The 15,708-nt window shown below is 45.3% G+C and overlaps 1 protein-coding gene across 3 annotated transcripts in view; it reads right to left on the bottom strand.

The window, feature by feature from the left end:
- MGLL (monoglyceride lipase) overlaps window positions 1–15,708 on the bottom strand; it is a 165,178-nt gene that overhangs the window by 5,943 nt on the left and 143,527 nt on the right. For all 3 annotated transcript variants that reach the window (XM_036737425.1, XM_036737424.1, XM_036737426.1), the window contains one exon: window positions 1,018–1,233. In XM_036737425.1, the coding sequence (XP_036593320.1) occupies window positions 1,018–1,233 (216 nt within the window). The remainder of the gene's footprint in view (window positions 1–1,017; window positions 1,234–15,708) is intronic.

Below are 15,708 nucleotides of genomic sequence, written 5' to 3'. Positions count from 1 at the left end.
GGGTAAGTAACAAGCTCTTCCCGGTTCCCATAGGCCTATCTCATAGCATCTTAATAATATTTGTAGTTTGAGAAGAGTATAACATTATGGATGTCAGGAGTGCACAACTACCCAGTGGGGAGAGACCAAAGGAGGAGACCAGCAACATCAAAGGGCCTAGACCTCGGCACCACCCTCTTCATAGGTGCTATGCACCCATGGCCATTTTTCATTTCAGTCACTGGTAGAAGAGTATGGGCCAATACTTCTTACTCACACAAAATGATCTGAAAGCCAATTTGGAGATTCTAGAATGTAGTTGTGGCTTTTTCCAGCCTTCTCACCTCAAGCTTAGAGTCCTTTGCTCAATCAGAACCAATCCAGGCCCTTCCGCACACTGTGCTCTCCTAAACCAAGCCTGCTCTCTCACCCCAAACACAGAACATTCCAAAAGTCTCGGTGCATTTTTAAACTGTTAAAGACGAAACCCACACTAGTGAGGGGACGGTGGGGGGCGGGGCAGGGGGAGAAAAGAAAAGGTGTGGTAATGAAAGAAACAGAAACAAAGTGAGAGAGAGATATTCAGACAGAGAGAAGAGAAGAAGAAAGAGAAAGAGAGAAAGACTAAGGCTCTTGAACACCTTGTATGTCAACAACTCCAACAGAGGCTTTGGAATACACACACACACACACATACACACACACACACACACACACACACGCACGCACGCACAACTAGACCTGTGCCTAGCTGGAGTCAATGGTACCCATATTTCAGCCTGTATTCTTGCCACAGCTCAGAGGTGACTGGGCTATGTGTCTGTGTTGTTAGAGTCACAGGAACCACATTCAAGTGTCAGCATCTATGGGTCTCCATGACTACTCTGTGCCTCCAATTCCTTTTCTACAGCATGACTCAGGATGGACTTGGTGACCTCTAAGATCTGTTCCTGCTTTAACTCTATGACCCGGTGATCACACATGGCACTATGGCTGGTCTAGGAGCCAGTACAGCGCACACACCCAGAGGAGGTTTACCTTCAGGGTCTTATCCTGACTTTTGGCAGCTTCCATGAGTACATAGGCCCCCTTGCTGTCACACAGCTTGTCGGCAGATCCCTGCAGCAGCAGAATTGGCAGGGTCAGCCTGGGGAGGGCCCTCTCCACCCGGGATACAGCATTCAGCAACTGGATGCCAAAGCAAACCTTTAATCCTGTATGGCAGATCAGGGGATCTGAGTTGTAGGAATCCACCTGCAGGAGGAAAGAGTTCAAGTTGAGAGAGGATTCCCTTGGCTGGATGCGGGTGGGCTAAGCTTCTTTTCTACGGTCATCAATGCCTGCTTTGCAGGCAGCTTGTATTTAGTGGAAAACTAATAGCTTAGACTAAACTTTTTATCTTTTTGACCCTGAGATAATATTTGCACAGTGGAAGGAATGTAGTAGGTGCCTAATAAATGCCTATCTCCTTCCTTCCTCCTGGCATCTCAATCAAGGAAATTTCTAATCTTCACCCAACATTTATTCTTTCTTCCTTTCTCGTTATGTTCCTTTTTCTCTTTTCTTTCTTTCTCATTTTATTTTCTTCTCCTCTTTTATTCCTTTCTCTCACCCCCTCTTGCTTCCTTCTCCCCTCTTTCTTTCCCCCTTTCTTTCATTCTCTCTGTCTGTCTGTCTCTGTCTCTGTTTCTCTCTCTGTCTCTTCTTTCTCTCTCATTCCTTTAATCTCCACACCTTCTCTCTTCTCTCTCTCTCCCCTACCCACCACTGGAACCTTTCAGGGCTCTCCAGGTTGCTGCCTACACCTATGAAATATCAACCATATTGACACCCCCACCCCCTCCCCCCCACAGGAGCATTACAGAGTGGGCAGCTACATGTCATCATGCAACCATCTGTCCAGGCATCAGGACAAGGTGATGTTGTGGAAAGCATTCTAGACCGGACATAAGAAGACCTGGGCTCTAGTTCTAGCTTGGGTACTAACTTGCCGTGGGACCCTGGGCAAGTCACTTCTCCTGTCTGGTCTTCCCTTCTATCACCTGGAGCATGTGAGGGTTAGCCTGGATGGTCTCTCCAAGTCCTTGTCAATTCTAATGTTCTTTGGCATCATGAGTCTAAGCTCATACTCCAAGATGCTTCTACTGAGCAGGCTATAGAAAGCAGGGGCTGAGCACAGCTAGCAAAAAGAAGCAGAGACACCGTAAAGGGGTTTTTAGGGGAGAGTGAAGGGTCTCCTTTGGTCTAGGTACAGCAGAAAGCATCTCATCAGACTATTGACACTGAAACTCCTCCCTTAGCTCCCAGGCACATGCAATCTGAAGCAGGAGCTAGACTGGCCAGGCTGTCCACCGTGGGACAGCTAGGGGATACAGTGGACCTGAGTTCAAATCCGGCCTCAGACACTTACTAGCTGTATGACCCTGGGCAAGTTGCTTCTTTCAGCCTCACTTTCTTCATCTGTAAAGAGGAGATACTAATAGCACCCACCTCCTAGGGTTGGTGTGAGGACAAAGTGAGATAACATGTGTAAAGTGCTTAGCAAAAACCTCAAGGTGCTAAATAAACGCCAACTAGTACTAGGCTAGAAAGTACTCCTCCATCTCTACTTTGGTACCCTCTGGATTCCTTCAAGGCTCAGCACAGGCACAATTGCCTTTCCTGATTCCCATTGGAGGTCCCCTTTCTCTGTCTCTCCCCCTTCAAATTATCATGCATGAACATACATGATTATACAAAAGCATATACATATACAAAAGTATATATGTATATACACACATATCCATATACATACCCACATACATATGTGTGTATATGTGTGTGTGACATCTCCAATAGAATGGAAGCTCCCTGAAGGCAGAGACTTTTTTTTGTCTTTGCACCTAGCACAGTGCTTTGCTCATAGTCACTTAACAAACGCCCATCGGAGTAGTTCAGAAACACTTACTAGGCTTCAACTTATGCCTATTAATCATTTGTGATTCGTAAGGCATCCATGTTAGGCGCTATAGGGCACAGAAATGAATAAGAAACAATCCCCATCCTTCTAAAAACACAGTCTGACAGTGGAGAGGAATGATGTACCCTTCCCAAAAGCCCTTCCTATGCTCTACGGAGATGACCCTTAGCTTCTGAAGGCTTTGCCACTGGAGCACATGAGTGAGCTCTAAAGGGTTCCAGGATAACAGGCCTGTGGATGGACTCTGTGTGTGTGTGTGTGCGCGTGCGCCCGTGAGTGCACACGCATTTTGATGTACGAAGACCAGCCTGACTGAGTGTGGCCCCCCAAATGGCAAATTTTTTGGTCATAGCAACTCAGAAAACTGTCAATAAAGGTCTCTCCCCTCTCCAGTCCTTTCTTCACTCAGTTGTCAAACTTATCTTCCTAAGTACAGCCCTGCCCATATCACCTTGCCATCCTCGTCCACATTCAATACACTCCGATGGCTTCCCTATTCCCTCCCAGGTTAAATAGAAAACCTCCTGTTTGGCTTTTAAAGCCCTTCATAAACTGTTCTCTTCCTACCTTTCCATTCTTCCCACACTTTACTCTCCTCTACGTGCCCTGAAATCCAGTGATACTGACCTTGCTGTTCCTTTCACAAAACACTCTGTCTACCAACCCCAAACATCTTCACTCTCTATCCCTTGTACCTGTCATGTTCTCCCTCCTTATCTCTGCTCCGCTGCTTCCCTGGCTTCCTTCAGGCCTCAGCTAAAGTCTCACTACCTGCAAGAAGTCTTTCCTAGGCCTCCTTGATCTCAGTGCTTTCTCTCTGAAACGACCCCTCCAGCTGTCCTGTACACACCTTGTGTGTACATGGTTGCTTGCACAGTGTCTCCCCCATTGGCCTGTGAGCCCCTCCAGAGTAGGGACTGTTTGGTTTTTGCATTTCTTTGTATCTCCGGCACTTAGCAGAGGGCTGGCATACGGTAGGTACTCAATCAATGGTTGTTGACTTGACTTGAGAAACGTATAAAGGTACATTCTGCATCAAAGAAGGAAGCAGACACTTGGCTAAAATCTTGACTCTTGGGTAAGTATTGAAGTAATACATAAGCACAAAATGTATAGCCCATGGTGACAAGTTTTAGGTACCATGGGAGAGGTACAAAGAATATTATAGGTATGTGGGGGAGGGAGGATTCTTCCCTATTGGTGGTGGTGGAGGCAGGAAAGGCTGGGAAGAGCTTCACGGAAGGTTGTGGTGATAGAGCCGAGTCATGTGAACCTTACTTAATGGAGATGGGGGTGGTTGGGAGGGAAGCCAGGCAGAACTCCAGGTTGAAGGAGCAAAAGTACAGAGGATGGAAAATACACAATATGTTCAGGGAACAGAGTTCTATTTGGCTGATCCCAATAGCTCTCATTTCTACAAAGCTTTGGGGTTTACAAAGATTCCTTCACAACAAGAAGAAGTCAATAATATGTGGAATATTATCCTCATTTTAAAGATGAGGAAATTGAAATCACAGAAAAGTGACATGACTTGCCCAGGGTCACACAGGTAATAAGTGTCAGAGTTAGGATTTGAGCCCAGGTCTCGTATCTTGAAGGCCCCAGACTCATTTCATTACATCATATTGGTTAGAACCAAAGGCTTTGTATATGAAATAAAGCAGGAGATAAGGCTGGGAAGGTAGCCAGGTTGTGGAAGGTCTTCAATGCCAGACAAAAAAGTTGGGCCCTTTTTTGTTTTTCTTTTGTTTTGTTTTTGGATAAGCAACAGAGACTCACTGAAGGTTTATGAACAATGAAAAGATATTTGTTGTTGTTCAGTGTGTATGTTTGACTCTTCATGACCCCATTTGGGGTTTTCTTGGCAAAGATGCTGGAGTGGTTTGCCATTTTCTTCTCTGGCTCATTTTACAAATGGAGAAACTGAGGCAAACAGTGTTAAGTGACTTGCCCAGGGTCACACAGCTACTAGATGTCTGAGGCTGGATTTAAACTCATGAAGATGAGCCTTCCAGACTCCAGGCCTGGTTCTCTGTGCACTATAGCCCCACCTAGCTGCCCCAAATAAACATAAAGGAAGATTAAGATGGCAGCAGTATACAAAAGACACCAGGAGGAAGAGTCTGTGAGCTGGGAAACTAGACTAGGCATGAGGGGATAAGGGCAGGACTTTGTTGGTGGCTATGGGAGACAATTTCAGGTCACTCCTGTACATATCCTGCTCTAGGCTTGGTTTCTCATTAGCAATTAGCAAAAAGCCATTTAGCAAATGAGCAAAAAGCCATTGCCTGATTTGCTACCTGTGTGATCATGGGTGAATCACTTAATCTCCCCAGCCTTCTATTTCTTCATTTGCAAAATGAAAGGGTTGGCCTAGATGCCTCTGAGATTCCCTTCAGCTCTCTGGCTATCTTCTATGGTCCTGCTTCCTGTTCAGAGGCAGCACGGAGTCATGGTGTCCATCAGACTTGGGGACAGAAGCCCTGGGTTCTGGTCTCTATTTAGTCCCTAACTGTGTGACCTGGGCAGAGTCTGCTCATTTCTCTGATCCTCAGGTTCTGTAAAATGGAGCCGTTGAACTAGATGCTTCCTAAGGCCCTTCCAGTTCGATGACCGCTACAATCCAGCTTCATCGGCACCTTTGCTGTACCTGCCATGGTGACCTCCATCTCTGGCCTGTCTTTGCACTAACTTTTCTCCTTGCCTGGAATGCTTCTCCTCTTCCCTTCTGACTCCTGGCTTTCTCCAAGTCTCAGCTCAGACCTCACCTTTTGTAGGAGGTCCTTCTCAATCTCTCACTCTATGATCCCTCCCAGGCTAGTGAGGAAGGTACAAGGGTCCAGTAACATGGGATTTGGAGGCAGGGGCAGGCCTGGGACAACAGGAATGACTGACTCTAAGGGGGTTGGCTGGGTTGAGTGGTGACATGAAGAACAGGATGGGCATCAAAACCTCCAAGTTAGAGGGGACCATCTAGCCAACCAACCATGAATCGGACTAGAAGAGAGGGTGCTTGCTCACATACCTTCAGGGAAAATAACAAAGGGCTTCATGGGATGGCAAGCCTCATCATACCCACATCAAGGGCATGACGGGTCAGGCACAAAAGCTAATGGGATTTCAGGCAGCATCAACAGAAGCCCAGTGTCCACAATAAAGAAGACCATAGTCTGGTTGTCCTCTGCCCCAGTTCATAATCACAAAGCTCACTTAAGAGTTCACAAAGTATCCTTTTCACAAACCCCTTAAAGTACAAGTCTTCTCCCCATTTTACAGATAAGGAAACTCAGAAGCTAAGTGATTTGCCCAGGGCTACATAAATAGAGTCAGAACTGGGACTTGAACTCAGGACTTCTGACCACAAGTCTAAGTTTGGTTTCGCCAGACAACATCTGGACTGTTGTATTCAATTTGGTCATTTTCCTCTGTTCCTTTGGTCTCAGTATCCTCAGTGCCTAGCATTGTGCCTGGCACACAGTTGGTGCTTAATAAATACTTATTGACTGACTGACTCAGGGCACTGCCTTTGAGGAAAGACCTTCATGAGCTGGAGGGCATTCAGAGGAGGGCATGTAGGATTGCAAGAGCTAGATGGAGGAAACAGGGAAGAGGCTGGCCTGGAACAAACAAGATTTAGCAGATCTTTGTGTGTCCAAAAGGCTGTCAACTGCTGACCTCCCTGGCTTCCTTGAAGTCCCAGATAAAAGCCCACCTTTGGCAGAAGCCTTCCCCAGCCCCCCTTAATTATTTCCTACTTCTCCTGTGTGTAGCTTGCTTTGCACATATTTGTCTGCTTGTCTCTCCCATTAGATGGAAAGCTCCTTCAGGGCAGGGACTATCTTTTGCCTCTTTTTGCATCCCCAGTGCCTAGCATAGTGCCTGGCACACAGTAAGCGCTTAATCCATGTTTACTGATTGATTCTTGGCTCCAGAGGGCAGAATTAGGAACAATGGGTAGAAGTTGTTGAGAAGCAGAATTTGGCTTGATAAGCTTCCTAACAATTAGATCTAACTGCTATAAGGATGATGATGACGATGAAGATGATAGCCAGCATTTACAGAGTACTTTAAGAGTTTGACAAACATCATCTTATTTGATTCTCATAACAACCCCGGCAGGTAAGTGCTACTATTACCCCTATGTATTGAGAAGGAGACTGAGACAAAGAGAGGTTAAGTGACCTGTCCAGGGTCACACAGCCAGAAAGAGTATGAGGCTGGATTTAAGCTCAGGTCTTCCTGATTCCAGGTCCACAGCTCTACCCACTGGGGACATTTTAGGAGGTAGATAGGTCCCTATTTCTGAACATGTTTCCACCAGAGGCTAGATCTCTGCTCACATGTCCGGAGAAAGATTCTGCTCAGGAAAGGCTTAGGCCAGATGGCGCCTAACATCCCCTCCTGCTTGAAATCTCTGGCTTCCTCAGGCCACAATCTGGGCAGCAGATTTAGCCACATTCCTTTCCATGCTTGGAAGTGGTCAAGAAGAACCCAGCTATTTGTGAATTGCTAGGGGAAAAAAAGAAGGAGCAACTGAAAAATGTGCCACCACTGAGATAATGTCCTTCCTGCTCCCTGCCCCCGGCTGGAGCCACGCCATCCATCTGGACACCCTCCACTGCTGAGTGGAGCTTGTTGTGGTTTGAGTGGCTTGGGATGGGAGGTTATGTCTGGTTCTCTTGTTTCCAAGCTTGAGGTTGGACAGCCTTCCAAGGTCAGGTTCCTAACCTTCCAGGACCCTCCTTAAAATACCCTCAGGATTGGTTTTTAATGAGGCAGGGAAGATGCTGAGGGTCCCTCTGGAAGGTTGCTCCTTAGGTTAATGATCCCAACAGCTTTATTGTCTTCCTGAGATGCAGTTCAAATTGTTTCTTGTCCTTGCCCACATTGGCCACTTCAGATAATGGCCTATTTTGGGTCTGAGTTCCTGCCAAGCCAGCAGTACGGTCAGCAGACGTGGGGGAAAGGGCAGGAGAGGAGATGGGAGGTGGACTTAGGGCTGTGGGTGAAAGGAGAAGAGAGGGGCTATGTTGTTCAGGATTCTGTCACTTAGAAGGAAGGAACAGGGTTTAAGAGCTCTTCCCATGCCAAATCAAGGGCTCTTTTGCTTCTGGCATGGGGAGAATAGCCTTGGCCTTGGAGTCAGGGGACCTGGCTTGAGACCCTGGCTCGGCCACTTATCTGTCTGTCTGCCACACGTGGTGGTGCTAAGAATGCTTTGTACGCCTTAAAGGGCCACTGAAATGGGAATAGATCTTATTTCCCAGGGATTTTCAGTTCAACAAACCTTTATTTTTGCAAGGCCTTGTTCAGGCAAGTTAGAACTCAAAGATAGACAGTGAGTAGTGTCTGGGCTTTGAGGATTTTAAAAATAAAATCTCTTTGGAGAAAGAACCTTTGAGTGAATGAAATGGTAACCAATGATAAGGGCAGTTGGGTGGTGCAGTGAATAGAGCACTGGCCCTGGAGTCAGGAAGACTCATCTTCATGAGTTTAAATCCAGCCTCAGACACTTCCTAGCTGTGTGACCCTGGGCAAGTCGCTTAACCCTGTTTGCCTCAGTTTCTTCATCTGTAAAATGAGCTGGAGAAGGAAATGGCAAACCACTCCTGTATCTCTGCCAAGAAAACCCCAAATGGGGTCATAGAGAGTTGGACATGACCAAAATGCCTGGACCACAACAAAAAACCAATAATAATACTGTTTCAGCCAATACCCTAGAAGTTCTCAATAAGGCCTTGACTGAATATAACTAAGGGACTCTCCCTGCTGTCAAATCTTAGGACTTTACTTTCTCCATCTTACTTTATAATAAAAGGTATGGCATAGCGAATAGAAAGCTGGCTTTGGGCCAGCGGCGTGTGGGTAAATGTTTATCAACCAGCTCTCTGAAAAGCAGGGGACACACTTTTAAGTTTAATCTGCATCATTAACATTTTTCTCATCTCTTAAGTCTCTAGACGATCAGCAAAACAATAAAATCAAACCTTGATTTGTAATTTGTGATTTCTGGGGTGTAAATGTTTATACTCCTAATTTAACATCAGCTTGAACCAGAGATACCTGGGTTCAAGTTCCACCTCTGAGGCATACTGACCGGGTCACTCTGGATGAGTCACTTATCGGCGTCCCAAGGCAACTCCAAAAGTATAAGATACAGAGAAGGTGCCAGTAGAGGGAGTCACTCACTGGGATCTGCCTACCCCATGAAACTGTAGCTCTGGTCCAAAAAAAAAAGTGCTCCCAGTATTCAATCAGATTTCACCTTTAAATTAAAAGAGAAAATTAAGATCCATTTTCGTTAGATTTGAATGGTCTGAGAGAGACGGAGCATCCAGCTATAGGACGGGTAAGACCAATGATCAATCTTTCCATGTGGTACAAGGTAAATTGTGCTGGGTTGGGGGGGGTGGGGTGGGAATGACCTGAGTTCAAATTCCAGCTTTCCCATTTGCTTCTGTCTCTTTAGGCAAAGCAGCTCTCCTTCACTGGGCCTCATTTTCCACCTCTGAAAAATGGGAGTGGGAGGTAATAATCACGGTCAGAATGTACATAGCCTATTTTGGGTCTGCAAGGTTTGCAAAATGCTATACGATTATTATCTTATTTGATTCTTACGACACCCCTGGGAGGTAGGCGCTACTATCAGCAGGCAGTGATTAAGGGCCTTACCCAGGATCATACAGCTAGTAAGTGTCTGAGGCTGGATTTGAACTCAGATCTTTCTGACCTCAGGTCCAGGACTCTATCCATGGCTTTACCAGCTGCCGATGATCTCTTGGGTTCTCTGATCTAAGATCTTGTGATCCTTTGAGTGAAAAACAAAAATGTAAAACTTTTTTTTGCAGTGGAATGTCAGTGGGCGGTATCCCATAAACAACTATGTGAACTATTCGTGGACCATAAGGTCCCCTGATATAATGGAGGGAGCACCAGATGAAGACTCGGACTGAGGTTTAGGTGGCTAAGAGTAACCCACTGAGTACTAATGGGAAATTCACTGTCCCTCTCTGGGTCTCAGGTAAGACACTCTGTCCTAAATGATGGGGCTGGATTAGGAGAACTTCAAGACCCTTTCCATCTAGAACAGGATCCTCCCAACTGTATCGTTTCATGTGCCAAAGTCTTCCAGTTCTGAGATTCTCTGTTCTAAGGCCCCTCCCAGCTCTGACATGTTATGATCCAAGTTCCTTTATTATTATAACATTTCATGTTTAAGATTCCCCTTCCATCTGAAGCATCTCAAATTTTAAGGCCCCTACCAGATCCTTCCAGCTCTGACATCCTATGTTTTAAGTTTCCTTCTACTTACGATCTCTGTTCTAAGATTTCTTCAGCCTCTGATATTCTCTGTTCCACAGTCCCCTTGTGCTCTGACATTCCATGTTTTAGAGTCCCTCCCAGATCTGACCTTCTAAGATCCCTGCCAGCCCTGACATTTCATGTTGTAAGGCCCTTCCCACATCTGATATTCCATGTTCTAGGGTCCCTCCAAGTTATAACATTCCATGTTCTAGAGTCCTCCTAAGCTCTGACATTCTATGATTCTACTTGGAGAAGCTGGCTTGACAAGCCCACACGGGCAGCAGTACTCCAGTGTTCACTGGAATGCTGTTTCTAGATGGTATTGGCAGACAGCCCAATCTTATTAAGGGTTGCTTTACATTCTTCATGTCAGTGAGTCTGACTTCCCTCTCTGGTGTGAAAGAGACAAGAACTTTGAAAAAATTTAAAACATCACACCCCAGACAAACTGTGTGAAAAATAATAATGACATGGGTTTTTTTTTTTTTTAAAACAGAGAATTACCTCTCCATATTCATGTCGAGGGACTGATGGCTGTTTCTGGGAATGTGGGATGAGAGTATTCTTCGAGGCTGAGCTTCCCTATAGCCTGAGGACCTAACCTGACACTTAGGAAAGCCCCCTCTACTTCGACTGCAAAGAAAATGTTGTAGTGAAGAAAGCTCCCTGCCCGGGGGAAGAATTCAACACCCTGCGGTTTCCAGGCAGTCCAATCCAGAGTCAGGCGCAGAATAAGGTAAAGCAATGTTCCACTCTCTTGGCCAAGGCAGAATATCCCAATGCCAATGGGAGCTGGTGACCATGATCTCTGGATATGGGATCATGGGATTTAGAGCTGGAGGCCGTTTAGTCCAATCTTCTCATTTTACAGATAAAGAGACCGAGGCCTGGCAGCGTTGTGAATGGCCTGAGTTCACACAGGTAAAAAGCAGCAGATTTGGGATCCCAAACAATGTTTTTACCACCACACCTCATGGTCTTTGGTGAAAGAAACATTATGTACAAGGGATTCTGTCCTAAAGGATATTACAGTCTAACAGAGGAATATTTGGTAATCAAACATTCTAACTGTTGGTTAGGAAATTAGATAGGAATAATATAAATTGAGGGCTTGATTTTAAAGACAGGTCATTTAATCAAACACACAGACATCATTTATTATTCTTGCAAAACGTCACTTTTTGAAGATCAAAGTTGTAGCCGCTGGATAGTTTTATATTTACCAAGATTTAGGCGAAATGTATTTAGGCACCAAGATTTAGCGAAATGTATAGTGATAGCTTGTCATGGAATACTCTAGATCATTTGCTAGAGAGGGACCGTTGAGAGTTGTCTGACCCAGAGGGACACAGATCTTGGAGTTGGAAGGATTGTGATTCCACGTTGGAAGAGACATTATAAATCATTGTTTAGCTGGCTCCCCTTCCCATTTTAAAGAGGGTGAAACATCCTCAGAGAGGCTAAGTGATTTTCCCCAAGGGTTCGGATTTGAACCCAGGTCCTCCAACTGAAAAGTCGATGCTTTTATCACACTGCCCTCCCTCATGCTGCCATCCCTCTTTTTTTTGTTGTTCAAACCTATGCTTTCATCACCATTACAGAGCTCTCAGTGAGGAAACGTCCTGTACTAATGCAACTCTTGTGCAATTTATCTTCTTAAAGAGATGTCTGAGAAACCAACAAGTTAAGTGGCTTGCCCAGGGTCACACAGACAACATATTTTAGAGATAGAATTTTATCCCAAGTCAAGCTGACTTAGAGGTCAGCCCTCCAACAATTATACAACATGCTGTCTTCTCACTTTTCCTTAGAGGAATACTAAAGATCATCTAACCCAGGAATTCCACAATGAAGCATTCCTGACAGCATCTGGCCTCAGCTTGAATACTTCCAGTGGTGGGGAGGTCATTACCCATTCAGGCAGCCTTTTTCATTATTGGGTCTGTAATCATTAGAGGTAGCTACGTGGTATAGTGGATAGAGTGCTGGGCCTAGAATCAAGAAGACTCATTTTTGTGAGTTAACAGCTGGCCTCAGATACTTACTAGCTGTGTGACCCCAGCAAGTCACTTAACCTTGTTTGCCTCAGTTTCCTCATCTGTAAAATCAGAAAGCACTCTGGCATCTTTGCCAAGAAAACCTGAAATGGGTCCCGAAGAATTGGGCATGACAAACAGCTACAACAAAAAACATTAAAGAGAAATGTCTTATACTGAGCCAAAATCTGATCTCCCGTCATAGCTACCGATTAATCCGAGTTCTGGCCTCTTGCTTTGCTCCCTTTAACTCTTTTAAGATAGCTATCATGTGGAGCTCTAAGTCTTCTCTGTTCTTGGCCAAACACCACCACCTTCTTCATTCCATTGGTCCTCCTTTGGAGGCCTGCACAGCTCCTTTTCCACTGACGCCAATGCTAAAAGTCAGCTGCCCTTCACAACGAATGGTCCCTGACATTTTAGTAAGGTACAGAAATAATCAGCGGGTGTAGCCCCGGAGTAACCACAGGGGACATAGAAATCAACTGCTTGGTCAGTGGACTCAGTTGCTTGGAACTGTTCTGGGAATTTACATGCTACCAAGTGAGGAGTATGGTCTTTCCTTTTCCTAATTCTCCACCTTGGAATCCTAAAATCAAACAAGCCTCAATTTCTGAATCTCAAGTCAGTGAAGGACATTCATGAAAACGAGCATCAAGCTATAGGGCTGTGGCAGGGAGGCCCAGGTTTTAATCCTGGCTCCTTTATTAACTGGCTGTGTGACTGTGGGCAAGCCATTTTCCCTTTTTAGAATTCAGTTTCCTTTTCTCTAAAATGAGATGGTTAGACTACGTGACCTCTTAGTCTTTCCTAGCCCTAAGATTCTATGTTCTAGTAGCCTTATTTCAGGAGCTCAGAGAGCTTGAGTGATTTACCCGGGGTCACAAAGAAACACTCCAAATTCAGGGTTATGGATAGAGTACTGGTTGGAGTCAGGGTTATGGATACAGCACTGGTTGGAGTCAAGGTTACAGATAGAGCACTGGTTGGAGTCAGGATTATAGACAGAGCACTGGTTGGAGTCAGGTTTATAGATAGAGTACTGGTTGGAGTCAGGGTTACAGACAGAGCACTGGCTGGAGTCAGCGTTGTAGACAGAGCACTGGTTGGAGTCAGGGTTATAGACAGAGTACTGGTTGGAGTCAGGGTTATAGACAGAGCACTGGTTGGAGTCAGGGTTATAGATAGAGCACTGGTTGGAGTCAGGGTTATAGATAGAGTACTGGATGTGGAGTCAGAAAGAGTTGGGTTCAAATCCCAGTTCTGATACTTTCTCTGTGACCTTGGGTAAATCAGTCAAGGTCTCTGAGCACCTCAAATAAGGCTGCCAAGTGGTGCAGTGCATGGACGCTGGACCTGGAGTCAGGAAGACCTGAGCTCAAATCCAGCACTGACTAGCTATGTGACCCTGGGCAAGTCACTCAACCTTTGCCTGCCTTTATTTCCTCATCTGCAAAATGGGAATGCTAACAAAAGCACCTACATCCCAGCGTTATTGTGAGAATCAAATGAGATATTTGTAAAGTTCTTTGCAAACTTTAAGCAGCCACATAAACGCTAGCTGTTATTATTAGGCTCTGTATATGCAAAGAGCTTTTCAAGCCATAAGGCACTGAATAGATGGGAGCTGTCACTATCATGCACTATTATCCACCTTGATCCATCCCTGGCTCGGAGCACATCAGTCTGTCGGGCTCAGGGAGCCACTGAATTCAAGGCTGGCTTCTATCTATTTTATCAAAGTCAATAAGGGAAGGGCTCTGGGGGAAAAACATCAGAAGGGAGCAGGTGACTACACTGACAGACACTCTATTCCCATGGAGTAAAATAATGGAACTTAATTCACATAAGCTGTCTTCCTCCCCCCCCCACCCCCCCTCCCGGTCCCCCACCCCCCAGCGATCAGCCACCCCCATACAATGCGGAGCACGGCGAGAGATGTTCTGATGGGCTTCGGATCGTGTGGGGTTCTTTTTTGTTGTTGTTTTTAAGCAACAAAGAATTTTTAGCTGCAGCAGACAAATCTTTTGTGTGGCCTGTAAAATATGAATAATGGATGTTTTTAAGCTCAAAAGCAGCTAAGAAAAACAGTCTTTATTAGAAAGGTAATGATCCTTACAAGGAGGGAGTCTCTGCAGAAAGCTGTGTGGGAGGGAAGGGGTTAGCTTTAGCTGCTGGATGGCTTAGTTAGAGGTTTTCAATATTTTCAACCTTACAATATCCACAGCAGAAGCCTTTCTGAAGGGCCTGGGCAGTGACCAAGGAGGCCTGACCCCAGATCTTTGGAAAGTACATTTTGGACTGCTCTGTGGGGAATGATGGAGAAAGATCTGTTATGTGTGGCTGGAAACCGGTCCCTTATCATCTTAAGACTACGGGGGCACTTGTTCTTTTTCACTGGGACCAGAAGGAGGGAGGGGGAAATTCTAGATGGAAAACGAAGTAAGCAAAAGTTATTGACTTATAACTACAACTTGCATACATCTAACTCACCATATGGCCTGCCTGTCGTGAATATAAACTAGTAAGAATGCTCTTGGAGGACGTCCCAAAGATATTTATAGAGGGCAGAAAGTTGGTTCTGGAAGAGGAATATATTTGACATGTAAATAATGGATGTCCCTAGGACACTGTGCACTCAGAAACTCAGTCTTATCGTAGCTACTACCAGAAAACTTAAAGTCTCAGCTCAAATATTTTAGCTTTGAAACAAAACAACTCAGTGGGTCTGATCTTTAAGCACTTGGATACATATTGATTGCTTGAGGGGGGAAGAAGCCTTCTCCATCAAAAGCAGCTGTCCTCCAATCAAGTTGATCAGGGTCACCTAGAATAATCTCATGGGTTCCCAAAGTGAGTCATTTATCCCACTCATTCCATTCAGTAAGTAGCCTATAAGCTCCCTGAGAGCAGGAACGGTTGGGTGTTTATATGTGTTGCCCCTGTGCTCAGCTGTCAGGTGCCTACGAGATTTATGGTGAAAAGTAAGGTGAATTCCGACGAGTAGCCCTGCAAATAGAACGCTTAAGCTGGGGTCCTAACCGACCTTTTCTGCATTTCATGAAATGTCAGAGCTGGAAAGGACCTTAAAGCACAAAAAACCTGCACCAGATGGGACTTTGGGACATAAAATGTTAGAGCTAGAAGGGACCTTGGAACACAGAACATTAGAGCTGGAAAGAACTCTAGAACAACAGCTGTTGGAGGTGGGAGGGACCTCAGCACACAGGATGTTAGAGTAATGTTAGGAGGGACTTTAGAGTTCATCTGGTCCACCCTTCACATGTCACAGATCAGGAAACTGAGGCCTACAGAGGCGAATATTTACCTAGGGTCATATCTTTCACCTTAAACGTAGACTCTGATTTTTAAATGACCATGCAGAACATTGTTTATGCAGGGAGACCAAGCTGTTTTCTGGAACCACTA

Source organism: Trichosurus vulpecula, chromosome 9 (assembly GCF_011100635.1).
Source record: "Trichosurus vulpecula isolate mTriVul1 chromosome 9, mTriVul1.pri, whole genome shotgun sequence".
Taxonomy (NCBI): Eukaryota; Metazoa; Chordata; class Mammalia; order Diprotodontia; family Phalangeridae; genus Trichosurus; species Trichosurus vulpecula.
This window is presented reverse-complemented; position numbering and strand designations above follow the sequence as displayed.